The following is a 26,936-nucleotide window of genomic DNA, read 5'->3' as shown; positions in this document are numbered from 1 at the left end:
TGGGGAGGAGGGGACAGTTCTTTTAAGAATGGGGAGATCTGAGCAGAGAAAAGAGAACATATCAAGACACAAATAGCAGATGGGTGGGGTACCCTCAGGAAAGGCAGAAGACAGGACTGAGCAAAAAGGTTCCACATCCATCTCCACAGGGGAAGGCAGGGAGAAGAGAATGGGTGAAAAGACAGAAATGAGGAGGACCATGTACTGCTGACGGCGCCAGCAGGGTTCTGCCAAGATTCCCTGAGTCCTCTCCACTGGGTAAGAGGAAGGGTGTCTGCTGGAAATGAGAGAGCCAGAGGTGGGTCTGAACGCTGGGGAGGAGTGGAGCAAGTATGGAACAGCTTTGGGGGACTTCTCACATGTAATGTGTGTACAGGTCTTGGTAAATTGCAGGTTCTGATTCAGCATGTCTGGGCAGGGCCTAAGAATCTGCATTTCTCACCAGCTCCCAGGAGATGTCAATGCTGCCGGTCCGGGGACCACACTATGAGAAGCAAGATTTAGAGAGGGAGATCAGGCCGGGCGCGGTGGCTCAAGCCTGTAATCCCAGCACTTTGGGAGGCCGAGGCGGGTGGATCACGAGGTCAAGAGATCGAGACCATCCTGGTCAACATTGTGAAACCCCGTCTCTACTAATACAAAAAAATTAGCTGGGCATGGTGGCGCGTGCCTGTAATCCCAGCTACTCAGGAAGCTGAGGCAGGAGAATTGCCTGAACCCAGGAGGCGGAGGTTGCGGTGAGCCGAGATCGCGCCATTGCACTCCAGCCTGGGTAACGAGAGCGAAACTCCGTCTCAAAAAAAAAAAAAAAAAAAAAAAAAAAAGAGAGGGAGATCAGGAGATGGAGAAAGACACTGGCATAAGAATTTGCCTCAAGGACAGACCCATCTCTGATAATCCCACCTGGGGTAAAAGCTGAGACCTGAAGTCCTGGTGGGAACGGCAGCCCCCTGCAGGTGATGGGGAGAAGTATAAAGAGAAGGGGTAAGAGGCTAGGAAGGAGGTGAGAGGGCCTGTGTGATGGTAGGAGAACCAGCAGTGCCCCCGGGACGCCTCATCTGGGCCAGTGTGGGACAGAACACTATCTCACACTTGGAGGCCCCCCAAAAGAGGATGTGAGTCAGTTGGGTCAAGAAGGTGTTACTGGAGGGGTGCCTGAGCATGCACGTGGCAGGCAGGGCAGGTGGCCCCCTGTTCTGCAGGAAAGTGCAGGACTCATTCTGGGCTTGCTCGAAGCCTGGCCAGGACAAGTTGGGAGAGGGGCAGAAATGCCTCTGCCCCACGGTCAAGAGCCAGGTGACTTCTGCGTCAGGAACTAATAAAGGAATGGAATCTGAGAGGGGACGCGGCTGGGGAGAAACAGGAGGTAAGCTGAGCTCTGAGCCTACCTGTCCAACCTGCAATCAGAAATCAGGAGGTTCCTGAAAGGCACAGATGGAAACTGAAAAAGCTTTAGGCTTAGGTAACCCAGCATCGGAAACAGGGATGATGGATGCAGGGAACTCGCCCAGCTTGTCTGGGGCCCCAGCCTGAGAGAGAGAGCGAGCCGTTTCAGTCCTTGGCTGGGGTTAAAGCGAGGTCAGAGTCGCCGGGGAAATGCGGGAATACAGTCACGCGGGGGAAAAACGTCAAGAGCGAAAGCTCGGAGGCGTCAAAATGAGCAGCAAGTCCAGGCACAAGGCGTCGGGCGCGGAGAGTACGGCGGGTGCAGGGAGAGGGAGATGAGGTGGCGAAGACGCCGGGGCTTCGTCCGAAGGCGACGGGGAGGCCGCGGAGGTTCCCGAGCGCGGCGGGGCGCGCACCTCCTGCTCGGACTGGGCTCCTTCGCTGCGCGGCCCCAGATCCTCCCTATGCGGGTCTCCGTGGCCCCGGCCGGACTCTTCTGTTCCCTCCCGCGGCCTCGGCCAGGCCGCAGCCCCCCGCCCCGGCGACCGACTCGCCAGGGTCCGCCCCGCCGCCGCGGCCCGGGCCCGGCCGCTCCTCCCCCGATGATGTCACGTCCCCGGCCGCCCCTCGGCCGGCCGCGCCGCCCCGCCCCCGCCTCCCCCGGGCCCCAGTCCCCTGGGCCCGCCCGCTCCCGACATCCCTCCTCCCGCCCGCGCTCCCTCCCTTCGGCTACCGCTCCCCCGGGAGCGGCGGCGGCGGCGGCGGCGGGATGGCCCGGGCCCGCGGCCAGGCCCCGGGGAGCGGCGGGCGGCGGCGGCCGCGGCGGGGCGGCGCGGGAACCGGGCCCCGGGGGGAGTCGGCCGGGCTGCTGCTACTGCTGCTCCAGGTGCTGCCGCCCGGGGCTACGGCAGGGCCGGGGCGCCGGGGCACGCGGGGCGCCGGCGCCGGCGGCGTCTGCTGGCCTGGCGCGGCCCCTGCCTTTCCCCGGGACGCGAGGCTGCTGCTGTTCCTGCCGCCGCTGCCGCCACTGTCGCCGCCGCCGCCGCCGAGCTCCGCGCCCGCAGCCTCCGCCTCCCGGATGGTAATCAGCGCCCCGCGCTGGCACCGCGGGCGGGCGGGAGGTGGGGGCGGCGAGGGGGAAAGGGCGGGCAGCCCCGCGCCCCCGCCTTGCCCTAGGCAGCTCCCGGGGCGCTCGGGGCCCTCCCCCCCTCCGACGACCGCGGCCCCGGGCAGCCGCCAGAGCGCGCCTCTGGGGCGCCTCCGCGCGGACCGGGTGCGGGCTCCGCTCCCCGCCCTCCCCGCCGCGCTCGCAGTCCGCCCGCCAGCGCCCTGGCCGCGGGGGAATCCCTCCATCTCCCCGCCTCGCGCCCCAGGAGGGGAGGGGACAGCGCCAGCGCCCGCGGACCCGCTTTCTCCGAGGGAGCGCCCAAGAGGCGAGCGCGCACTGAGCTGCCGCGACTCGACGCTGCGCTACTGGAGGCGCCTGGTGCCGTCGGGTCGGGCAGAGCTGGACGCCCGCAGCCTCGGCGTGACCGGACGCCGGGCGGTGGGGGCGCCCACTCACTGCGCTCCCTCATGTTCCCTGCGCAGGACGCTCTGCCCCGCGGCGGGCTGAACCTGAAGGAGGAGCCGCTGCTGCCCGCCGGCCTGGGCTCCGTGCGCTCCTGGATGCAGGGCGCCGGCATCCTGGACGCCAGCACCGCGGCGCAGAGGTAAGCACTCGGACCCGACCTGGTGCGCTCGGGTGGGACGGCTACGCACCGTCTCAGCTCAGCTTGCTGAGCTGCTGAAGCCAGGGACAGAAAGAGCCCTAACTCTGGACGGTCCCGGCGAGCTCTCTCGCCCACCCCGTCCGGAGCGCCGGTGCGGCCTCCTGAGGATGTGGGGCGGACCGGGGCGGGGCTTCTGCCTCTACTCCGGGCTGTCCCGGCAGATTTCTGACGGCCGCTCGCGGGCTCGGCAGTGAACACCACCCTAGTCGGGCCGTCTATGACTCTGAGGGAAGAGGCAGAACCCCGAGCCTTGACCCACAGCCACCGGCCGTCTAGGAACGTCCAGCCCCTCCTTCCTGGGCAGTCCCCATGCCTCTCCTTATCTAATTCCTCAGCTCTCTGTCAGGAAAGGCGCGAGACCCAACCCCCTTTTTCCTTTCCCACGCCCCTCAGAGTTGGAGGATGTGGGTGTGCAGAGCCAGAGAAGCGGCTGGGGGCTGGACAGTGGCGAAGAGATGAGGTGGGCAGTCGGCCTGGCTTGACTGATTGACCTGGGAACTGGGCAGGGCCCCTGCCTCTCCCTCAGGTGTTTTTCTGGTAGGTCCTGTGTAAGACAGGGAGTCCACGGGAACCCAGCACCCACACCGGTCTCCTCTGACTTCTTTGCAGGGGTCTGGGAACCTCAGTAGGGGGTTGCCTCCAGGATTTGAAGGCGAACTTTTAAAGTTTATTGCCCAACCCCAGCACTTGCACCTCCCCCCCCCCACCCCGCCCCGGGCTTTCTTGCACCTCCAGCTGTGTCAATGGAGGGAGGCTTTTAGGAATCTGATGGGGAATCACCGTGGTTAGGATTAGGGAGGTGCCAGCTCTGCTGACAACTGGGACAGGGTGGGCACTGGGCTTCCAGAAGTCTGAGTTGTTGCAGCAGCCAGAAGGGATTCTGACTGGGGGCTTAGGGCCGACCGAGCCTGACACAGTAGCCCACATTCACACCCCAGAGGACGCCTCGACCTCACCCCGTCACAAACACACACCGCGTTTCATGCGCAAACTGAAGCCGTTTCTGCACTCCCCTCCTTTCATGGCTGGCAGGAGGGAACGCTGGGGGGCTCTGGAGCTGATCTATTCCGGAAGAGAAAGGGTCTTGTGAATGAAATAATTTCCAAAAGTTTCACAAAAGATATAGTTATATTCCAGAAAAATCGAAAAATAAAAAATGTAGTCCCTCCTTTCTACTACAACTGTCAACATTTTAGTGTATTTCCTTCCTATTTTTCTTCCCATTAACTTGTCTCTTGCTGTGCTATGCTTACAATTCCACCTCCTGACTATTCTTCTGTTGGTTCTGGCTTTTTATTTAACTTGAGATGGTCAGTTTCTTAACTTGGCCCCCTCTTTATCCCCACCACGTGCTGTGTGGCAAGAGCTCTTTATAAGAGTGGGTGAGGAGTGCTGGCAGGGGCCTCTGGGAGTTAAGGTTCCATTTCTCTGCAACCTTTCCCTCTGTGCCTACCCAGAGGCAGGTCTGATGACGGGGAAGCAGACGTGAAGGAGGCAGCGCCCTTGGAGACTGTGTGGGGTTCAAGAAGTGTAGGGATAAGGTTTCCCCCAGAGCATGGGCCACAGCAGTGGTGTCTGCACATAGTGGGGTTGAGTGGGCTAGGGGTGTCCAGTCTGAGTCTCTACATGGTTAGGGCCACCTTGCTGGGATGGAAAGGGCTTCCGCAATGTGAACAGGGCGTTTCTTCAGGCTTGGTCTGCTAATCCCCAAGTTTGGAGACTTCTCTGTCTCAGGACGTAGACTGGGAGCCCCCACACGTGGCTGTCTCTCCTCCACATCCCACAGGGAGCCGCCGCATCCTTCCTCCTCACTCTTCCCCGTGTTTTGTGTCATCACTCCGGTTGTATCTTGTTCTTCAGTCCGTCCTCCGTGCAGGTCTTCCCATCCCAAAACAGCAACAATGAAAATTCCTCCCCCGGCCCTGCCTCCACCTTCATCCACTGCCTGGTTTCTCTCCCTCTCATCTCTGAAAAACTTTCACGGAAGCGCGCTCCCAAAAGGCTGCCTGGGATCCGAGAGTTGGCTTTGACACCTTCCTCAGCCTTACCCCACAGTTGCCTGGGTTGTCAAGGCTTAGGAATGTTCCTTTCCATGCCCTAGTCCCCGTCTCAGTGCCCTCAGCCACCACTTTTAGCAATAAAACCCCCCCGGCCCTCCACCCACTTCCTCCCTGGCTTGAAGGTTAACTCCACCCTGGTTACCACTTCAGCCTCTTGACCCAGGCCTAGCCCCAGCCCCTTACCACACCCCCCAAACCATCTTCCCTGCACTGGGGACCAAAGCAATATTTCCAAAGTACTTTTTTCTGATCATGTCTTTTTCTGATTAAAAATAAAGTGACCAGGCCAGGCGCAGTGGCTCACGCCTATAATCCCAACACTTTGGGAGGCCAAAGAGTTCACTTAAGGCCAGGAGTTCGAGACCAACCTAGCCAACATGGTGAAAACCCATCTCTACTAATAGTACAAAAATTACTTGGGCATGGTAGGGCATGCCTGTAGTCCCAGCTACTTGGGAGGCTGAGGTGGGAGGATTGCTTGAGCCCAGGAGGCAGAGGTTACAGTGAGCCAAGATCGCACCACTGCACTCCAGCCTGAGTGGCAGAGTGAAACTGTGTCTCAAAAATAAATAAATACATAATAAAGTGACCACCCCCCATCCCCACTGCTTCCTCATGAATACCTTCAGCATTCAAGGCCCATCACGGTCTGACCCTAGCCTTCCTCCCCAACCTCCTCTGCATGATACTTGGCAAGCAGTGGATACTTGGAGAATTAGCTGCACCTCCAGTAAGTCCCATGGTCTATTGAAACAGTCCCCCTGCCCTCAGCACCCGCACATCCACTGGATTAAGTCTCACCAGCCTCAGAACTCCCTCCCACACCCGCCGACCCCAGCACCTGCTCTGTCTCCCACCTCCCACCCTGCCCAGGGAAGTGGCTTTAGTGCTGCCTACGAATGCTTACCATAGGCCAGCATCTGCTGTCCTCTGCCTGTCCCGATCCTCCTTGCCCTGCCAGCTGGGGCCTTTCCCTAAGGCAAGAGCAGCGGTCCGTTCATCCTTGTGTCCACAGCACCCAGGGCAGGCTCAAGCAATCCATGTAGGGGTGGGGGTGATGACTGTCCGCCAAAGGAAGCAGGAATATTTCTCAGAGGGCTTCCAAGTCCCTTTCTGTTGGGTTCCCCTCTTGACTTTGGAAGGCTCCAAGTTCCAAAGAAGCTGATACCTGACCCAGGACTCAGCTACTGGAGCAGCTACTCCTGCCCAGTTCTACAGCTTGGCTTTTACAACAATGCCAAGATTTTTACAGAAGGTGGGCGGGGAAGAAAAGGCCCAGAAGGCCTGCTAAGATCAGCCAGGGAGGCTCTGCCAACAGGGAGGAATGTTCTGAGCAAAAGAGGGGTAGGAAGAGCAAGGGGCTGCATACCCTTAAACTGGAGGCAACGGGGATGGGAAAGCTGGTGGAGAGGGCTTCCCTCTCCCTACCAAGGTCTTCCTACCAGGGAAGTCTGCACAAGGACCCCTGCCCCTGCCCTGAGCCAGCAGGACTTTATCTCTGAGATCCATTTGCCCAGCCCCAGCTCATCTTCCCCTGACTCCCCTGAAGACCAAGTCCTCCTGCTGGCAAACTCAACCCAGAAGTAGCTCTCTTCTTCTGATGTGCTTCACAGGCTTGGGAGACCTCTGGAGGACCCAGGCCAGCCCTCCCACTGGAGCTGGTCCCTGCACACTAGCCGGGAGGCCAGCTGGGGCTGCCTTTCCTGTAAGCAGCTGCAGGCTAGCATCCCTGCTAGGAAATGCTTTTGTTTGCTTTAATAATTCATAGCCGATCCTCAGCCTGGGACCTGGCAGGCAGGCCTGTGGGTGGGTGGTGAGAGGGTTGGCAGAGAGCAGTGGAGTGGGGAGTCTTTAGGTAGAATTGAGGGCCAAAGGAAGAGGGGAGAGCAAGCCTGTGAGATCCTTCCCCTCACCCCTACTTTCCACCCCTTTCAGGAACTTTGGTCACTATGCCAATTTCCTGGGGCAGGAGAGCAGGGCAGCTGCCGGGGCAGTGGGAAGAGGGGATAGGGACCCTCCCCAGACCCAAACCTCCTCTCCAGCAGGACCATCTGGACACAGGCTCTGGGCAGCTGCCTGCAGCCTCCAGGCCCTCCCTGTGCAAGCATTGTTGAGGTGGGTGTGCCCCAAGGAGCTGCTGCTTTTATCTTCCCCAGTCTGCAGCACAGCTAGGGGTTGGGCATGTCAGGAGCTGGGCAGGGCCAGGCCAATAGATCTTGTCTGGGGCAGGAATGTCAGGCCCAGCTTGATCATCAGCAGCAGTTCCGGGGTCCAGAGGATGCCTGAGGGAAGAGTGGGGGCCAAGGGGATGCTTGGAGGAAAGGGGAGATGTAGAGGAAAGGGACTAATGAAGCCCTGCCATGACGGGGCAAAGAAGAGCGGGACTTAGCAGAGAGAGACTTTGGGGAAATCTGGGAAAAGGGATGAGTCACAGGAGTCATACTCTTTTTGCTTCTTCCACTTCCTGGGGTGAGGAGGGTCAACAAAGAGCCCCCCTCCGTTACTGATGAAAGTAGGGCTTGTCCCTGTGGCCCCAGCATCCCAGACACAAAGACAAATTAAGCCCAGATCAAGGCATAGCTTAAAACCTTGAGTTATCAGGGCAGTCAAGAGTTATCAGGGCACCAGGATTTGGTGGGGAGAAGAGAAGGTGGGAGGCCTGGGGGTGCTTCTGAGAGGAGGCCAAGGCTCCAGCCTCAGTCACTTTTCTTCTGTGGGATTTGAGCTGGCTGTAGTTAAATTGCTCACATTTATAACAAGCATGTAGTCAAGGATGTGAAGAGCCATGAGTGGCCTTAGGAAGAGAGAACAGAGACTGTGAAGAGGACTTTGTACCAGACAGTTGTGCTGTGGCAGGGGAGAGCGGCTGCCTTGAGAAGGGCCCTGGAGTGTCCTGCTCAGCCTTGCAAAGGAGCATCTTCTGGGACCTGCTAGGCAGTCTCAGCAATAGCAGTCAGACACTTCTGCAGCCCCCGGCATCTCCCCACAGGCATCTGCATACACTCTGGAGCACAGTCCACCTGAATGGCCTGGGCTGTGAAGGTCAGGTTGCCCTTGGTGTTGGCTTGAACCTGGATTCCTAACACAGTGCTCAGGAAGCCCATGCACATCCGTGCTCACTACAAAGCATGTTGACTCTGACCAAAATGCATCTGTGCAAAGTATATCTTTTTTGGTATCTTAAACAGTCTCCTTTAATTTTCTCTCTATTTCAGAATGAAAGAGGTGGAGGTGAGTGGGGCATGGTGGATATGCAAAAGTGAGCATGTTCTCTTCCCAAATCTGGGAAATCTGTGTTCTTTAGTACAGGGGCAAATGTCCCATTGCCTCAGCACACTCTGGAGTTGAGAAGAAAGCATTTTGAACATTGTGCTTGAAACAATCTTTTTAAGAAAGCAAGGAAATGTATAATTTATTTTGCAGTCTTGCAAAAGTGGTTAATGTGGCTGTTTTTGTCACTCAGCTGCATTTCTCTGGAAAAGGTGCTTATGTGGCATGGTTTGTTCACTAATGATGCTAAGTGAATAAGCTGTTTCTGAATTATGGGTGCCAGCAGTACATATGCCAGGTGAGGCAGTTCTTACTTGCATTTGTCTTAAACTGATACCTGCCAAGCTGCACTCAGGCCCTCGGGGCTGTGGCTTTGCGGGCTTCCGTCGTAGCCCAGGCCCATGAATGGCTGGCAGTTGGTACCCACCCACATTCCCTCAGGACCCTTGGTCAAGGGTCTGCCTCCCCTGCTGTTATCTGTTTCCCTTTGCTTGAGGACTTGCTCAGGCTGCCAGAGCCTGCTCTGTCCACTTGCACAGCAGCCTAGAAGTACCTGAGAAGTCACAGTACCCCAGCTCGCTCACCCGTCCCTCTGAGGGGATAATGCTGAGACGTACATTCCACGCTGTTTCCAGAGTTCCCCATGGGCTGGAGCTCCAGGTGCCCACAGTGGGGACTTGTGGAAAATGCACCCCCTATAGGCTGCCTTTTCATCTTTGTCTCACCCCCAACCCCCAGTGTTTCCAGGAATCACTGCCCAAATACACTATTGGTATTTGAATCCTTGTCCCCAGGTCGGCTTCTAGGGGAACCCAGATAAAATAATTGCCTCTCCAGGCTTCGGGGACTCTGTCTCCCTTCCCTCCCCGTTCCTTTCTTTTAGATTAAAGACACATTTCAAAAGACATCCTCGCAGTTTCTCTCCACACCCCTATGTTTGTCTTAGGCAGCGCCACTTTGGAGCAGCACCATGGGATCAGAGACCTTGGCCCTGGTCCACATCTCTCTGTCGCTAAGCCAGTCTGAGAGCAGAACGTGGCCCCCACTTCCCACCTGTGTCCTCACACACCTGCACCTGGAATGTACCCATCAGGGGCCCTCAGACCACTCAACACTTCCTGAGCCGTTTGAGTGTATCTCTTTGTTTTTCTTTCTGTTCTTTAATCTGGGTTTGTTTTCTCTTTAAAAGAGCATCAGCTACCCCCAATGAACAAGAAATCTCCCCTTCCCCTTCCCCAGCCCTCTCTCTGGAGCTTGCATTTCCATTCCATGGGTGTTGATTAGTCACCACCTGCACATTGGGGTCAATCAGGAGAAGGAGGAATGGTCCACACCTGCCTCGTCACTCTCGAGTCCTATTCAAAACGCTGTTCCTCGTGTCCTTCTCTGTCTCTTGTTCATAGGAAAATATCCTTTGCTCGTCTTGCCTTGAGCTTCTCCAAGCCTGGCAGGGCTGTGAACAGGGTGAGCTGGGGCTCTTGCCCACTCTGCAGTCCTCCTCTGGTCGGAATTGGGCTGGGGCTGTCACTAACACTGGCCTGTTGTCCATGATATGGATCTTGTCCTGCAGCTGTAAATTAACCAGTGCTGCTCCACAGGTGGCTGTGAGCCTGGGAGGATGAGTGTGCCTCAGATCCACTGAGCTGTGCTGGGGAAAGAGCAGGATGCCGCTCTGGGCTGTCTTGGGGCAGTGAACTGAGCCCAAACCTACTAAGGGGCAGGGCACAGGCACAGGAAGCAGGACAGCCCGTCCACGCCCCCAGACGGCAGGAAACACTGGCCCAGAAACCCCCCGGGGAACCTGCTGTCTTCCCCCTCCCCGGGTCCCTATGCCCTCTCTCCTATGTAATCCCCTCCTGCAGGGAGGGTGAGCCCTGTGAAGGGAGCTTGGCTTGGGGCTTATGCCACACTTCACAGGTCTGGTCCTCAGGACCCTGGCAGGAGCTGGGGGGCAGCTAAGACCCAGGACTGGCTGATATTTGCCAAAGGGCATGGGTAGGACAGGAAGTGCAGGCCAGCATCTTTGATTTATGCTGCACCAGTCTGGAATTTGGCTTGGGAACTTGCAGGGTGTCTGTGTAGAAAAGGCATGTCCAGTGGTCTGGGAGATTTTGTTATTTCTCAGCATTCACCCCTCTCTGGCAAGGCCTCCTTTTCTCTCTGTAGCCTCTCTCCCCACTGCCTGAGAGCCTTCTAGGCCCCTTCGCCGGGCTAGATGACAGGATAAAAGCCACAGGGACCTGGGGTTGTTTCACAAAGCCACCTCCTCTGGCCTTCTCTCCCACCAGGTGGTCCTGGAACCCATCCTCAGTGGAGTTCAAGTTAAGCTGGTCCTGGGAGCGGGAGGGAGGAGCTCATGGTTGATGCCTCATTAGCATATTCATCAACAGTAATCAGGGCCCTGCTGTGATCAAAAGCCCTCTTAGGGCTTCCCTGCCTCTTGCTGGCTGGGGAGCGGGTGAGGGGCGATCAAGGCCTCAACTGGAAAGGACTGCAGCCTGGGTGGAGGGAGCAGGGAAGGATGGAGGGACAGTGAATTCTCTAGGGAAAGGATCATCTGTAAGAAGAACCTGTGATTAGGAAAAAAAGGTGTTGAGGCTGGGCACAGTGGCTCAAGCCTATAATCCCAGCACTTTGGGAGGCCAAGGCAGGAGGATCACTTGAGCCCAGGAGTTCAAGATCAGCCTGGGCAACATCGTGAGACCCGCCCCCCATCTCTCCAAAAACATTTTTTTAATTAGCTGGGCGTGGTGGCTTATGCCTGTAGTCCCAGCTACTCAGAAGGCTGAAGTGGGAGGATCCAGTGAGCCTAGGAAGTTACGGCTGCAGTGAGCTATAACTATGCCATTACACTCCAGCCTGGGTGACAGAGCAATATCCTGTCTCAAAAAAAAAAAAAAGATATTAGAGGATTGGAGGTCCTCTCCCCTCATCCTGATCAGGGGACAAGAAGACTTATGGCTTTTGCCTCCTAAGTCAGCATGTCATGTGGACCCCTGAGGGAGGTTCCGGGGCAAGCTTTCAAGAGGAGGAAACATTTCCATTTTATTATTTATTATAATCTGTATGTGTAAAACAATAGCAAGTCCCTCATGCCCATGACATCCCAGATGTTATGGCTTAGTGTGAAGCCAAGTAAAAGGATAAATTGATTTAAAGTTATATGAAGAAAAATAGTAAGTAGTGGTGACTGTGGCAGCCATTGTCACAGGAGCACGATCATGATAGGTGCCTGGACAAGCTGACCTAAGTGGCCCTCAAGGCAGTTCCCCATCCTCATCACTCCCCTGCATCCCTGCAGCAGCCTCTCACTTGTCTCCCACACTGCACCCTCCTTTCCCTCATAGCATCTCTAAGCCCTGCCTGGCTCCAGAGCTTTCTAGTGGCCTTTAATCACATTTCCCAGACCATGACCCTCAACAAAAGTGCTCCATAGTCCAGCAAGCAGGGTGTGTTAGTTACCCAGGCATGGTGGTTGACACCTGTAATCACAGCACTTTGGGAGGCCAAGAAGTGAGAATAGCTGGAGCCCAGGAGTTTGAGACCAGCCTGGGCAACATATGGAGACTTCATCTCTACGAAAAGTAAGCAAATTATCCAGGCATGGTGGTGCATGCCTGAAGACCTAGATAGTCAGGAGACTGAGGTGGGAGGATTGCCTGAGCCCCAGAGGTCGAGGCTGCAGTGAGCTGAGATCATGCCACTGCACTCCAGCCTGGACAACAGAGCAAGATCCTGCCTCAAAAAAAAAAAAAATTACTCCAAGCTGGGCATGGTGGCTCACACCTGTAATCCCAGCTCTTTGGGAAGCTGAGGTGGGAGGATCACTTAAATCTAGGAGTTCAAGGTTGCAGTGAGCTATGATCACACCGCTGCACTCCAACCTGGATGACAGAGCAAAACCCTGTCTCAAAAAAAATTATTCTGGGTTGGGCATCGTGGCCCACGCCTGTAATCACAGCACTTTAGGAGGTCAAGACAGGAGGATCATTTGAGCCCAGTAGGTCGAAGCTGCAGTGAGCTGTGATTGCACCACTGCACTCCCGCCTGGGTAACAAAGTGAGATCCTGCCTTGAAGACAAAAAACGGGGGACAGATCTTGAGCCCAAGTCTCTCTGTCTTCAAATTTGTATCTTAAAAAAAAAGGGAAACTCCAAAACTTAGCAACTTAAAACAACAAATATTTATTATCTCACATAATTTCTGAGTGTCAGAAATAAGGGAGCAGACTAGACTGGTGGTTCTGGATCAGAGCCTCTCATGAGGCTGCAGCAAGATGAGAGCTGGGGCCACAGTCATATGAAGGATTGGCTGAGGCGGGTGGATCTGCTTCCAAGGTCACTCACGCTGGCAAGTCAGGGCTGGCTATCGGCAGGAGGCCTCAGTTCTCCCTGTGGACCTCTCCATAGGGCTGCTTGAGGGTCCTCAAGACATGGCAGCTGGCTTCCCCCTGAATCACTGATCCAAAAGACAGAACAAGGCAAAAGCTGCAGTGCTTTTATGATCTAACCTTGGAAGTTAGATGCTATTATTCCTGCCATAGTCTACTGGCCTCACAGGCCAATCCCAACACAATACAAGAGGGGGGTAACTAAGGGCATGAATCCCAGGCGGTGGGGATCACTGGAAACCATTCTGTAGGCTGGATCCCACACATGCAGAGCACCAGCCCTAGCCAACTCAAGCAGGTCCATTCCTGGAGGGTGTCCCAGGGTCCCAAATACACCCACGTTTGTGGCCACAGCACCCTTTTCTCAAGGGAGGCTCTGGAGTCATGAGAGATCTCAGGAACACACGGAAGACCGTGGCTCAGAGAAGAGTCTCCTTCCCCTGGTGTTTGTGTCCCTGCAGATCTGGCATGAACTTCCAGTACGAACTCTCCTCCTTTCACATCTTTCAGGGGGCACCTGCCCCTTTGTCTGACGTCACAGCTCTCTATATCTTCTCTTCTCCCAGGCATTTGCCTCCAGTCATGGTCATTGCCATGCGCCCTGTGCTTGGTACTTCCTTGGGATGCAGGGGATATTTGGGGAAGAATGAATCCCTTCCTCCTGTTCTCAACCTGGCCTTGCTTCTGGGCATGGTTTCTGATGAGCCAGGAGAGAGCCCTTAGCAAGGCCAGATGAGAAGTTCCTCCTCCCCAGGGGAGCCTGTGCTTTTCTCTCCCAAAGACTGGAGGCAGGTCACTCCACACCTGGGGGGTGCTCTCCACCCTCAGTCGCAGCCCAGGGCTCAGGCTGGGCAGACTAGTGGCCCTGATCTAGTTTGATGTCTCCAAGGGTCCGATGGACATCATCATTCCCCAGGCAACACCACAGGCTCACGACAGCCTCAGTCTGGGCTGGGGTTCAGTGGGATATTTGTTCTAGGGCCCTCTGGGTCCCCTTGAAGCTCTAAAGGGCAGTCACAGGAGCCCCTGGTCAGGAAGACGGATTAGTTCATACTTTTGATTTTGGAGATTGCCCTTGCAAAATGTGCAGCCCAGGGAAAAGCCTGGGAGGGAGTCTGACAGGACCACCGCCTTTGTAGTCACCACTGTGCCTCTTGTCTTCCAGGGGGCAGGCTGGGGTGCCCTCCGTGCTGAGAGACCTCTATCTGGAAGTGAGATGACCCTGGCCAGGCTAGAAAGAGCTTGTCTAGTTGGATTTCTTGCCCAAACTCTTGGCATCTTGGAGCCACGTCCTGGCCAGCATGCCTGCCTGGCCCAAGGTGCTGGAGTCTTTCTCAATGGGGGATCCTTCCAGTAGTTTTCCTGTTCTTTCCCTCCCACAGTGGCGTGGGCCTGGCACGAGCACATTTTGAGAAGCAGCCTCCCTCCAACCTCAGGAAATCCAACTTCTTCCACTTCGTGCTGGCCATGTACGACCGGCAGGGGCAGCCCGTGGAGGTGGAGCGCACAGCCTTCATCGACTTCGTGGAAAAGGACCGAGTGAGAGGCTCATGGGCTTGGCTGGGACTGGCCCCAGGGGAGAACCCACAACTAAACACACACATACACACACACACACACACACACACACACACACGGGCAGATGAATGGATGGATGCTGGCTGGAAGGGAGGGAGAGAAGTTGGGGTTAGGAGAAGGGGGCAGGCAAGGGAGGCTGGAGGATCCCTGATCACCTGAGCATCCTCCCATCTTGTCCCTGCAGGAGCCCGGGGCCGAAAAGACTAACAATGGGATCCACTACCGCCTCCGGCTGGTGTACAACAACGGTGAGTGGAGGCCCCTGCCCTGCCCACCCTGCCCCTGAAGAATGGGCATTGCAGCATCATGCGACACCTAATGCCCCACTTGCCAGGGCTGGGGAGTGTGTGATGTGGTCTGGCCATTGAGGCTGCACATGCTTCCCTGGCAGCAAGCCCTCTCCATCTTCCCATCCTAGGACTTCGGACGGAGCAAGACCTCTATGTGCGTCTCATTGACTCCATGTCCAAGCAGGTGAGTCAGCGCGGGGGGTGCTGAGGCCCATCCCACTCTTTTCCCGGTCCTGCCTCCCCTGGTCTGAGTGAGCCTCCTTGTTCCTGCCCTCATCTCCCTGTGCCCTTCGTCCCCATCACCCTACTTCCAGTTCCCGCCCCAGCCTATGCCGGAGTCTGTGTGGCTCTTGCCTTCTGTTCTAGAAAAAGACTATTTATACAAAAACCCTGGCTTGGGTCATGTTCCCTAGTAGCCCAGCTTGAGATGGGAACTCAGGTGCAGGTAGTTTATTTGGGGAGATGGGAGGGGCTCCCAGGAACAGGGGAGGGAGGCAAGCTGGAAGAAAATTGCACAGGGATCTCTGGAGAAGGAATGGCACCAGACGTGTCCCCACTCAAAGCAAGTACCAGGATTTCTAGTCATTGACTGGGGACCACTCCTAAGGTAGCATGTAACCTCCTAGACATTTTCAGACCAGGCAGTTCCTGTCCACTGAGAGCAGTTCTCAGGAGGAATCCTCAGCAGCTGACATCAGCCACAGCCACGGGAAGGGGCATGTGTCCAGTAAAGGGGATTTGGGTGCAGCCCCAGGAATTTCCGCTGCAGACCCTCAGCACCTTGCTGATGTGACGGTCACAGGAAGGAGGCTCAGGGCCAGCATAAGGAGCTGGGGGAAACTGAAACCTGAGTAGGCCCCAGTGGATTCTGCCAACGCAGGGCCCCACATCTCAGGGCTTTTCAGAGAAGCTGTGCATGCTGGCAAGGAGTGGGTTGAGTCTTAAATGGGCCAGATTAGTGGGCTGGGAATGCAAGGTGGAGATTTGGGCTTTCAAACAGGCAGGGTCTTCTGGCAGCCTCCACCCAATCCCAGGGCAGAGGGAAGAATGGCCGCTGGGCTGGGGGAGGCAGGCCAGGCAGTGCAGAGTAGAACTGTTGAGGGGATGGATGTGGAAGGGGTTGGAGGAAGTCCACAGAGAGAGGGATCCCACAAATTGGGAAAGGAATGGAAGGTTATAAACTGGGAAGGCAGATTTGCAGTTAGGAAGCTCACTTCTTGCTTCTGAGCAGAGGGAGGCTGGAAGACTGGTGAGGAGGTGATGCAGCAGTCCCTTGGGAAGACCAGGCCTGGACTGGGGATGCTATGGGGGAAGAGGCAGCCGTGCAGCCCTCGGGGCTCACGGGGCTTGCAGGGATAGCTGAGAAGGACAACACTCATCAACAGAAGCATGGAGGATGCACACAGGAGGATGCCGGGGGAAGGGGAGGGGCCTGGTGCAGGGTGGAGACAGGAGTATGTCTATCCCACCAGCCCCCTGACCTTGGTCCTGGTGCCCTCAGGAACCCCCAGCCCCAAACCAGCTCTGGAAAGAGCCACCTGCAGACAGACAGAATCTGCAGGCTTCCTGCCATTCTCGCCACCCGGTGGTGGTGGCGGCATGGTTTGGGAGGAGGGGTTATCTTCCACCTGGGCAGCCCAGAGCAAAGTGGAGGGCGTACTCTTCCCTGGGGCAGGGTTTCCCTGGGCCTGCGCTTGGGAGATGCCTGGCCCATCTGTGCTGCCATCTGCACCTTCGAGGAGCCTCTTTCCCCTCCAGCCTGTGCCCTTCCCCCTTCCCAGGCCATCATCTATGAGGGGCAGGACAAGAACCCCGAAATGTGCCGAGTGCTGCTCACCCACGAGATCATGTGCAGGTGAGAGGCGGTGTCACTCACACCTTGCCCTCTGCCAAGGCGTTGCCAAGGACTCCCCTAGGCCCCGCCCCCTCGCCGGCCTTGCCCCTGACTGCTCTCTGCTCCTGCTCCCTGGGGAAGCCTAGTGGCAGGTGATGAAGGGAGGGGTGAGGCCCCTGGGCACAGCGCTGGCTAAGGAGAGGGTCCTTGAGGCCCCATTAGACTGGCCTGTTTATGTGGCTTCTCTGAGTGTTTTTGTAAGAGAGGCCTCCTGCTGCCACTGGGAAGCTTAGCTAATAAAGCTCAGGGGAGGGCTGCCGGATGCGGGAACAGGGTCTGGGAAGGCCTCTGGGATTCGCTCAGAAGCTAATCTTTGAGGAAATTTTGAACCGCAGGGCAGCTCTCTGGCGGGGCCAGGTGGGAATGAGAGGGTGCACAGCTCTCAGCTCCCTTCTCCCCATTATCCCAGAACTTGGCATTTCTAGTGAGGTCTCCCCAGGAGCTGCCAGTCATACAGGGTCCTCAGAGGCAGTTCCTGATGCATGGAAAAGAGAACAGTGTTCAGAAATCTGCGATTGGTAGCCAGGCGCCTGTAATCCCAGCTACTGGGAAGGCAGAGGCAGGAGGATTGCATGAGCCCAGGTGTTCAAGGCTGCAGTGAGCTACGATTGCACCACTGCATTCCAGCCTGAGCAACAGATCCCGACCCTATCTCTAAAAAATGAATAAAATAAAATAAATTTAAAATAAATAAATAAATCTGTGGTTGGAACTGTGGCTACCCTTGGAAAGAGGAGACAAGGAAGAGGCCTGCCTGGTGCCTGGGCTGCTGCCCACGCAATACTTCATGGTGTGGATGCTGGTTGCGCAGGCAGATTCATTTTGTGGCCATTGATTGGCTGCGCACAGTGGCTCATGCCTGTAATCCCAGCACTTTGGGAAGAGAGGCGGGTGGATCACTTGAGGCCAGGAGTTCGAGACCAACCTGGCAACATGGTGAAATCCTGTCTCTACTAAAACGACAAAAATTAGCCAGGTGTGGTGGTGCACACCTGTAATCCCAGCTACGTGGGGAGGATGAGGCACGAGAATTGCTTGAACTCAGGAGGCAGAGATTGCAGTCAGCCGAGAAAAAAAAAAAGATTCACTATGTGGTCATTCATGAACTTACCATTTGAGCTCCAGTCTCTGTGTAGACCATGCTTCCATAGAGAGACCCTGTAGGTGACCTGTAGCCTGCCCTTTCCTGGGCCCTCCAGGAGCAAGGTGCCTTTGGGGCGGAGGTCTCTGGCCAGCCTCATCCCCAGGCTAGGCTCTCAGGGTTCCTGCTGAGGAGCCCACTGCCTTTCTCCCCCAAGGCCCTGGGAGTGAGCCTCTCCAGCACAGGGATTCCATACCCAGAGAGAGGACATCAGCACCCTGAGCTCAGGCCTCCCCCGCTACAACTCACACACTGTCATGGCCCCCTCCTTCCTTGGCTTCCGCCTTCCCTCCTTCCTCATCTTTCCTTCAGCCGGTGCTGTGACCGGAAGAGCTGTGGCAACCGGAATGAGACGCCCTCAGACCCCGTCATCATTGACAGGTACTGGCTCAGGGAGGGGGCCTAGGAGCTCAGAGGGGAGTTGGGGAGGAGTGGCTGTTTTCAACCACAGAGCACCAGGGCTCAAGGGAGGAGCGGAGCAGCCCCTAGGGCACGAGGTTGGTGGCTCTGAGCAGAGAGAGAAACTGCCAGGCACCAGGGAGCCTCCAGCCTTGGCCCCTGAACGAGGCCCCTGGTGGCCAACTTTCTGGAGCTGCTTTCCCTGACTCCCTGAGAGAAGGACCCAGGGAGGTCAGGGAGGTTGAGATGGGGGCGGGAAGGGAGGGGGGAAACCAGCACTCAGGGACGGGCTGCCCAGGTGGAATGGCCGGCGTGGTCATGTCAGCAAAAACTGGATTCAGGTTCCCGGTTCACCCCTGTGCTGTCTGAAGTGACTTCTCTGAGCGTCCATTTCCTTCACTGGAAAAGTGGGGAAAGAGTAGGCAGGTTTCGGTCATAGAATTGTCAGGGTGATGCATGTGAAAGTGAATTCGTACACCATGATTTTTATTTCTTTATTTTCTTTTTTGTCTGTTTTGTTTTTTGTTTTGTTGAGATGGGGATCTCGCTCTATCGCCCAGGCTAAAGTGCAGTGGTGTGGTCATGGCTCACTGCAGCCTCAATCTCCGAGGTTCCAGTGACCTCCCACAACAGCCTCCCAGGTAACTGGGACTACAAACACATGCCTCCACACCTGGCTAATTTTTTGTATTTTTTTTGTAGAAAACGGGTTTTGCCGTGTTGCCCAGCCTGGTCTTGAACTCCTGGGCTCAAGCAATCCACCCGCCTCGACCTCTCAAAGTGCTGAGATTGCAAACATGAGCCACTGTGCCTGGCCTATTTCTTTTTGAAGAGGAAATGCATAAATAAGGTGCAAAATTTAAATGGTACAAAACAGTATATAATGAAAAGTAAGTCTCCCTCCACCCCTATGTATAGCATACTGTACGTGTTTTTTTTTGGTAACAATATATTTTAGATATTATTCCATATAGGAACATAAACCATATCTTATTCTTCTTTTAATAGAAAAAGCATTCATAGCTGCAACAATTGAATAAGCTTAAAAGGGTTTACAGCAAACTGTCTCCCACCTCTGTCTCCCATTCCCCACCAAATAACCTACCACCATTACCAGTTTCTGTTGTATCCCTCCTGAGATAGGCTTTGCATATACAATAAAGTGGTTATATGTTCTTTTTGTACCCCTTCCTTTTATTTTTATAAAAATGGTGACAGTGGCTGGGTGCAGTGGTTTATGCTTGTAATCCCAACACTTTGGGAGGCTGAGGCAGGTGGATTGCTTGAGCCCGTGAGTTTGATACCAGCCTGGGCAACAGGGTAAAATCCCATCTCAACAGAAAATACACACACACACACAAACTAGCCAGGCATGGTGGTATGCATCTGTGGTCCCAGCTACTCAGGAGGCTGAGGTGGGAAGAACACCTGAGCCCAGGAGGTCTAGACTGCAGTGAGCTGTGATTGTGCCACTGCACTCCAGTCTGGGCAACAGAGTAAGACCCTGTCTCAAATAGTAATAAATTAAAATTAAAATGGTGTCAGGAAGCACAACTTTCAGCACCTTTCTCTTTCTTTGAAAAATGTAGATCTGGGAGTTTACATCAAGACACAAGAAGTCTCCTTAATTCTTTCTTGCCACTGCAAAATATTTCATTGTATAAGTATGCCATAATTTACTTAAATAGTCTGCTATTGCTGGACAGTTCGGTTGTTTTCATCCCTTTTCAGGGATAAAAAAATGCTGCGGTGAATTACTTTGTCCATGTGTCATTTCACACGTGTAAATTTATATGAAGACTATTACTAAATAGAATTGCTGGGACAAAGAATATGTGCATCTGTAGCTTTGATAGTTACTGCCAATTCGACCTCTGTAGGGGTTATACCAGCTGCATTGATACAAACAATTTTGAGAATGCCTATTCCTTACACTCTGGCCAATTAAGTATTTTTGTTTATTTGTTCAATCAACAATTCTTGAGCACCTACTCTGTGCCAGGATCTTTTCTATACGCTGTGGATAAAGCAATGACCAAAATAGACAAAAAGCCTTGTGTTCACAGGCTTACAATCTGGTAAGGGAAATAAACATTAACAAATTCAACGAATAAAACGCATAGCATGTTAGATGGTGATACAGCTAAGAAAAATAAAGCCATCAAGGAAGATCGAGAAGTGCCTAAGACACAGGTTTCGCAGTTTTAGGGTATTTAAGCTCTCACTGAAAAGATGACATTTGAGCCAAGACCTCAAGGAAGTAAGGGAGTGAGCGATATATTTATGTATCCGAGGGAAGAATGTTCTTGGCAAGAGTGAGCCTGCTGGGTTTAAGGGACAACAAGGGGGCCCAGATGGCTGGAGCAAGGAGCGTAGTAGGAGGAAATGATGTCAGAAGTAATGAGTGGGGCAGAGGAAGGCATGACCGTGTAGAGTTTTATAGGATTCCTGTAGGCCACGCTTGTGGGTCATTGTAAGAGCTTTGGCATGACATGGAAGCCATTGAGGGGGACGTTGAGAATTACAAGACCTGGCTTGTATTTTAGCAAGATCACTCTAGCTGCCGTGTTGACAATGTCCTGTACCAGGCAGGGAGATGAGTTAGGAAGCCGGTACAATAGCCCAGGTGAAGGATGATGGAAGCTGAGATTAGGGATGCTATAGAGGAGGTTGTAAGCAGCTGGATTCTGTATATCTTTCATTTCATAGGCAGGACTGACAGGATTTATTATGGAAGGGGAGAGAGAGAGAGAGAGGAGAGGGAGGGAGAGAGAGAGGAGAGAGAGAGAGAGAGAGTCAAAGATTCAAAGATGTCTCAAGTTGTCTCCTGATCAACTTAGAAGGATGGAATTTCCTGAGAAGGGTGTGATTTGGGGAAGAGCAGGTTTTGGAGGAGGAAGATCTGGAGTTTGGTTTGAGCATGTTATGTTTGTGATGCTTACTAAACACCCAAGTGCGGAGCTGATAAAAGCCACTGAAAACGTGAGGATGGATCTCAAGAGAAAGGCTCAGGCTGCAGATGTAAAATTGAATGAATGAAATCATAGAGGGCATGATTTTTGTTAGCAAACAGAAAAGGCCTAAGAACTGAATCCTGGGGTCTCCAGTATTTAGAGGTCATGGAGACGTGGAACCAGCAAAGGGAATGAGAAGTGACCAGAAAGGTAAGAGGGAAGTCAGGGGAGTGTCGTGTTCTGGAGCCAAGATAAGAAAATGTTCCAAGAAGGAGGCATCTGCGTCCAATCCTGCTCACGGATATGATAACAAAGACTAAGAATTGACCATTAGATTTAGCAACAAGGAGGATATTGGTGATCACCACAGGAGCCATTTCAGTGGAGTGGAGAGGCAGAAGCCTGATAGGATTGTGTCTAAGAGAGAACAAGAGGAGACAATGAGTAGAGGAGATCTTTGGAGTTTTGCTCTAAGGAGATAAAAGGAATCAGATGATGGCTGGGGCACAATGTAAGGCCAAGAAAAAATATAGCTTGCTCACATGCTGATGAGAAACAGCCAGGAGGGAAGGGGAAAATGAGGATGCAAGAGAGAGGGGGGAGAATTGCTGAAGCAATATCCCTTAAGTGGCAAAAAGGATGGGACCTTGTGCACAGATAGGCTGACTTTAGCTGGGAGCATAGACAGTGCATCCATGGAAAAGCAGGGAAGACAGAGAACATGGACACAGAAGTGGGTAAATGGGTATATCCAAGTGGGAGCTTGGAGGTTCTCTTCTGATTGCTTGGTTCCTCCATGAACTAAGAACCAAGGTCAGCAGTTGAAGATGAGGATAGAGAGGGAGACACTAGAGGGCGTGATATAGTTATCCAGGAGAGTGAGTGAACCAAGGGGAGGAATGCCATGTGATTGACAAGCAGCACTGAGAATACCCCTGACGTTTATGATTGCAAACATGGTGATAACTTTCTCCAGCCATGTTGAGCTGCACAGGTGCAGGTGCAGAACAGGTGAGTGGTTGCATAAAACCAGAGTTAGGGATTTGTCAGTTGAGTAGAAGGAAACATGAGAGGGCAAGAAAGTGAAACGTATGTGCACAGGGATATTTATTTTTTTAAAAAAAGAAAGATTTAAGCTGGGTAAAGAGAGGAGTATGTGAGAGTGTGGACATCGATTCTGATGGGGCCCAAGAATTGTTGGAGTTGAGGTATGAGACAGAGGTTGAGCTGTTTGTTAGGTGGATGAAGAATGGGTTGCCTGCAGATGAGATTCCGGGTTGAATTGGTAATGCGTGGCCAGGGAAGGTAGAGACAAGATCCTTGGAGAAAATATGCTGGAGGAATGGAGAAGAGAGTGCATTGGAAGAATTATCTGTTTATACTGACATTGAAATAACCAAGAATTGTGACAGGGACAAATGTTCAAGGGTGTATATAATGGTCCAGGAGTAAAGCTTCATGGAGTGAAGGTAAGTGATCTTGGGGAAGATAAATGGCAGCAACAAGCAGCAGTTACCTAAGTGTTTTCTAGGTCTCCATCGTGTAAGTGAACAGCGGTATCCCAGTGACTGCCGTTTCTCTTCCTCTGAGTGAGGTTGAGCACACCAGGGCTATTTAAAGGCTATTTGTGTTTCCTTTACTGTGAACTGTCTGTTCATATCCTGTGTTTATTTTTCCTTTCTTCCTTCCTTCCTTCTTTTCTTCTCCTTTCTTTTCTTTCCTTTCCATTTCTTTCCTTTTCTTTTCTTTTTTTTCTTCTCTTTGACAGGGTCTTGCTCTGTGGCCCAGGCTGGAGTGCAGTGGTGAAATCACAGCTCACTGCACCTCAACCTCCTGGGCTCAAACCATCCTCCCACCTTAGCCTCTGAAGTAGCTGGGACCACAGGCTCATGCCAACAAGCTTGGCTAACTTGTGTATTTTTTGTAGAGATGGGGTTTTGCCAGGTTGCCCAGGCTGGTTTTGAACCCCTGGGCTGCAGCAGTTTTCCCGCCTTGGCCTCCCAAAGTGCTGGGATTACAGGCATGAGCCACCACACCCGACTGTTTGCTTATTTTTATATAAATTATTGACTTTTTGAAAAACTGATTTGTAGGAGTATGTATTAAGGAAATTAGCCCTTTGTGAAGAGTTGTACATATTTTTTCAAGTCATTTAACTTTGCCTAATGTGAAATTTTCCCAATTTTTAAATCTTTTACATACTGTGGATTTTCATCATATTTAAAAAGGTCTTTATCACTCAAATATTATTTTTTAAATGTATCCTGTGGTTTCTTCCAGTATTTAGATGGTTTCGTTGTTTACATTTAAATATTTGATTCATTTGAAAAAAAAGTTGTTATTATGTCCCATGTGATACATGCAAAATAAACATTATAAAATAAAGTAACCAATCTGCGCATGTGAACCTACCAACAAACTTAACATTAGAACATTAGAAATACCACTGAAGCCAGTTCCTCCAGTCTCATACCACTGCCTAACCCTCACCTACAAGTAAACCAAGTTTTGTGATAATGATAATGATCTTGCTTGTTAAAAAAAAATTATCACAGATTGCATAATCCTAAAAAAAAGTGTGTAATTTAGTTGTGCTTGTGTTTAACTTTATAAAAAAAAGATATCATGTCGCAGCAACCTTCTGCAATGCTTTTTAAATTCAGTATATTTCTAAGATTTATCTATCTTGTATTTAGCTGTAGTTTGTCATATTTAGTTTTTGCTATTACAAGCAAAGCTGCTATGAACATTCTTGTTTGTGTCTCTTAATTTGAATAAGTACAAGAGTTTGTTCAGGATATAAACTAGGACAGGAACTGTCAGGTCATGGGATATGCACCTGATCATCTTAACAAGTTGATGTCAATTGTTTTCCAGGTGGTTTGACTGAGTAACACTCTCACCCACAGGATTGAGTTCCTATTCCTTCACACTCTCATCAACACTTAATAATGTCACACTTCTTACTGTTTGCCAATCTAGTGGGTGTACAGGGAATTTTGTCGTGGCCCTAATTTGCATTTTCCAGATTACTATCAAAGTTGAACATCTTTTAATTTGTTTGCTTGTTTGCTTGCTTATTTATTTTTTTTTTGTTTATTTATTTTTGAGACACAGTTGCATTCCATTGCCCTGGCTGGAGTGCAGTGGTGCAATCTCGGCTCACTGCAACCTCTGCCTCCCAGTTCAAGTGATTCTCGTGCCTCCCTTCCGTGCGTGCGCCATCATACCCTGCTAATTTTAGTATTTTTAGCAGAGATGGGATTTCACCGTGTTGGCTGGGCTGGTCTTGAACTCCTTACCTTGAGGTTTTTTTGTTTTGTTTTGTTTTTGAGACAGGGTCTCATTCTGTCATCCAGGCTAACGAGCAATGATGTGATCGTAGTTTACTGCAGACCCTACTCCTGGGCTCAAGCAATCCTCCCACCTCAGCCTCCTGAGTAGCTAGCTGGGACTAAAGATATGTCCTACTATGCCGGGCTGATTTTTTTTTTTTTTTTTGTAGAGACAAGATGTCACTGCGTTGCTCAGGCTGGTCTTAACCTCTTTGGCTCAAGGGATATTCCTACCTTGGCCTCTCAAAGTGCTGGGATTATGGGCTTGAGCCATTGTGCCTGGCCTGCCTTAGTGATTCTTCATAGATCCTAGATACTGATCCTGTCTCAGAGTAGTACATTGCAATGTTTTTTGTTTGTTTGTTGAGACAGGATCTCACTCTGTTGCCCAGGCTGGAGTGCAGCAGCACAATTATAGCTCACTGCATCCTCTAACTCCTCGAATCCCTGGGCTCAGGCAACCCTCCCATCTCAGCCTTCCAAGGAGTTAGGATTACAGGTGCATACCACTGCACCTGTCTACTTTTTTAAAGTATTTGGTAGAGACAGCGTCTCACTGTGTTGCCCAGGCTATTCTTGAACTCCTGGGCTCAAGCAATCCTCCTGCCTCAGCCTCCCAAAGCACTGGGATTACAGGTATGAGCCACCATGCCTAGCCACAAATTTTTTTTTTTTTTTTTTTTGAGATGCAGTCTCACTGTGGCTGGAGGGGTGCAGTGGCACGATCTTGACTCACTGCAACCTCCACCTCCCAAATGTAAGCGATTCTCCTGCCTCAGCCTCCCAAGTAGCTGGGATTACTGGTGTGCACCATGACACCTGGCTGATTTTTGTGTTTTTAGTAGAGAAGGGGTTTCAGCATATTGGCCAGGCTGGTCTCGAACTCCTGGCCTCAAGCAATCCACCCACCTCGGCCTCCCAAAGTGCTGGAATTACAGGTGCGAGCCACTGCACCCGGCCCACAAGTATCTTAATATAGTTGAATTTATCAGTATTTTCCTTAGTGTTTTTACTTTGTATTTTATTTAAGAAATCTTGCCAGCCACAATGGCTCATACCTGTAGTCCCAGCTACTCAGAGGCTGAGGTGGGAGGATTGCTTGAGCCTGGAAGATCGAGGTTGCACTGAGCCATGATCCCATCCCTTCCCTCCAGCTGGGCAACAGAGTGAGACCCTGTCTCAAAAAGGAAAAAATTCTTTTTCTCAGCTGAGGTCATGAAGATATTCGTCTATGTTTTCTTCCACAGGTTTCACAGTTTTCCCTTTCACATTTAAGTTTGTCATTCCTGTGGAACTAATTTAGGGGTATGGTGTGAATTAAGGAATCAATGTAATTATTTTTTACTTATGAACTACTGATTGTTCCAATACCATTTATTAAATAGTTTATCCTTTCCCACTGTGTTGTAGTACCAGCTATGTCCTAAATCAGATTTCCTTTTATTTGTGAGTCTCTACCTAGACTCTCTATTTTATTCCTTTGATCTATTTGATAACTCCTATGTAATCATCACTTTTTAAAATCACTATTTCTTTATAAAACCAATGCAGGACAAGTGTATAGGACAAGTCTTCCACCTTCCCTGAACATTCTTCAGATGAATATTGGATATTTTGGTTTTAAACACCACACTCCTCTTAGAGTTTTAAGTAATATTACAATGAAACTATATGTCAATTTGAAGAATTTGTCTTTATACTGCTGAGTCTTCTGATCCATGAATATGGTTAATCTCACCATTTTTGTAGATGTTCTTTAATGCTTTTCAATAAAGTTTTATAATTTTTCAATAAAAGCCACATATACTCATTATTTTCACTCATTCATTTATTCAACAAATATTTATTGAACATCTACTATGTATCAGGCACTAGGTAAATAGTACACTTACCAGGTTCTAGGCTTTAGGAATAAAAGAGTAAACAGAGTGAACCAAAAAAAATCTGTTCCCCTGGAGAGAGAATATATAGTGATGGGGAATATATATATATATATTGGAGACAGTCTCACTCTGTCACAGTGGTGCCATCTTGGCTCAGTGCAATGTCCACCTCCTGGGTTCAAGCGCTTCTCCTTCCTCAGCCTCCCGAGTAGTGGGGACTACAGGTGCATGCCGCCACGCCCGGCTAATTTTTTGTATTTTAGTAGAGACGAGGTTTCACTATGTTGCTCAGGCTAGTCTCGAACTCCTGAGCTCAGGCAATCCACCCACCTTGACCTCCCAAACTGCTAGGATTACAGGCATGAGCCACCATGCCCAGCCAATAAATAATTATTATAAGTCTGTTAGAAGGTAATAAACGAAAAAAATAGAGAAAAATAAAACAAATTAGGATAGGAGTTATGAACAATTTTAAATGAGGTAGTCAATTAGGCCAAATTGAGAAACTGGGGTTACAGGAAAGACTGAAGAGATGAAGAAATGAGCTATTCAGTTGTATGGGTAGCTATTTCCAGGTACTATTT

General features: G+C 52.0%; 1 protein-coding gene across 1 annotated transcript in view; it reads left to right on the top strand.

Annotated features, from left to right (window-relative positions):
* The first annotated feature begins 2,155 nt into the window (after window positions 1–2,155).
* The window catches only part of EBF4 (EBF family member 4), a 68,692-nt gene continuing 43,911 nt past the window's right edge, over window positions 2,156–26,936 (top strand). The window contains exons 1-7 of the mRNA XM_064382281.1: window positions 2,156–2,467; window positions 2,977–3,098; window positions 14,261–14,417; window positions 14,641–14,704; window positions 14,875–14,930; window positions 16,528–16,601; window positions 18,094–18,162. Coding sequence (XP_064238351.1) covers window positions 2,156–2,467; window positions 2,977–3,098; window positions 14,261–14,417; window positions 14,641–14,704; window positions 14,875–14,930; window positions 16,528–16,601; window positions 18,094–18,162 — 854 coding nt within the window. The remainder of the gene's footprint in view (window positions 2,468–2,976; window positions 3,099–14,260; window positions 14,418–14,640; window positions 14,705–14,874; window positions 14,931–16,527; window positions 16,602–18,093; window positions 18,163–26,936) is intronic.

This window comes from Aotus nancymaae, unplaced genomic scaffold (assembly GCF_030222135.1).
Source record: "Aotus nancymaae isolate 86718 unplaced genomic scaffold, 86718_ANA_hifiasm-v0.15.2.pri h1tg000029l, whole genome shotgun sequence".
Classification (NCBI taxonomy): Eukaryota; Metazoa; Chordata; class Mammalia; order Primates; family Aotidae; genus Aotus; species Aotus nancymaae.
This window is presented reverse-complemented; position numbering and strand designations above follow the sequence as displayed.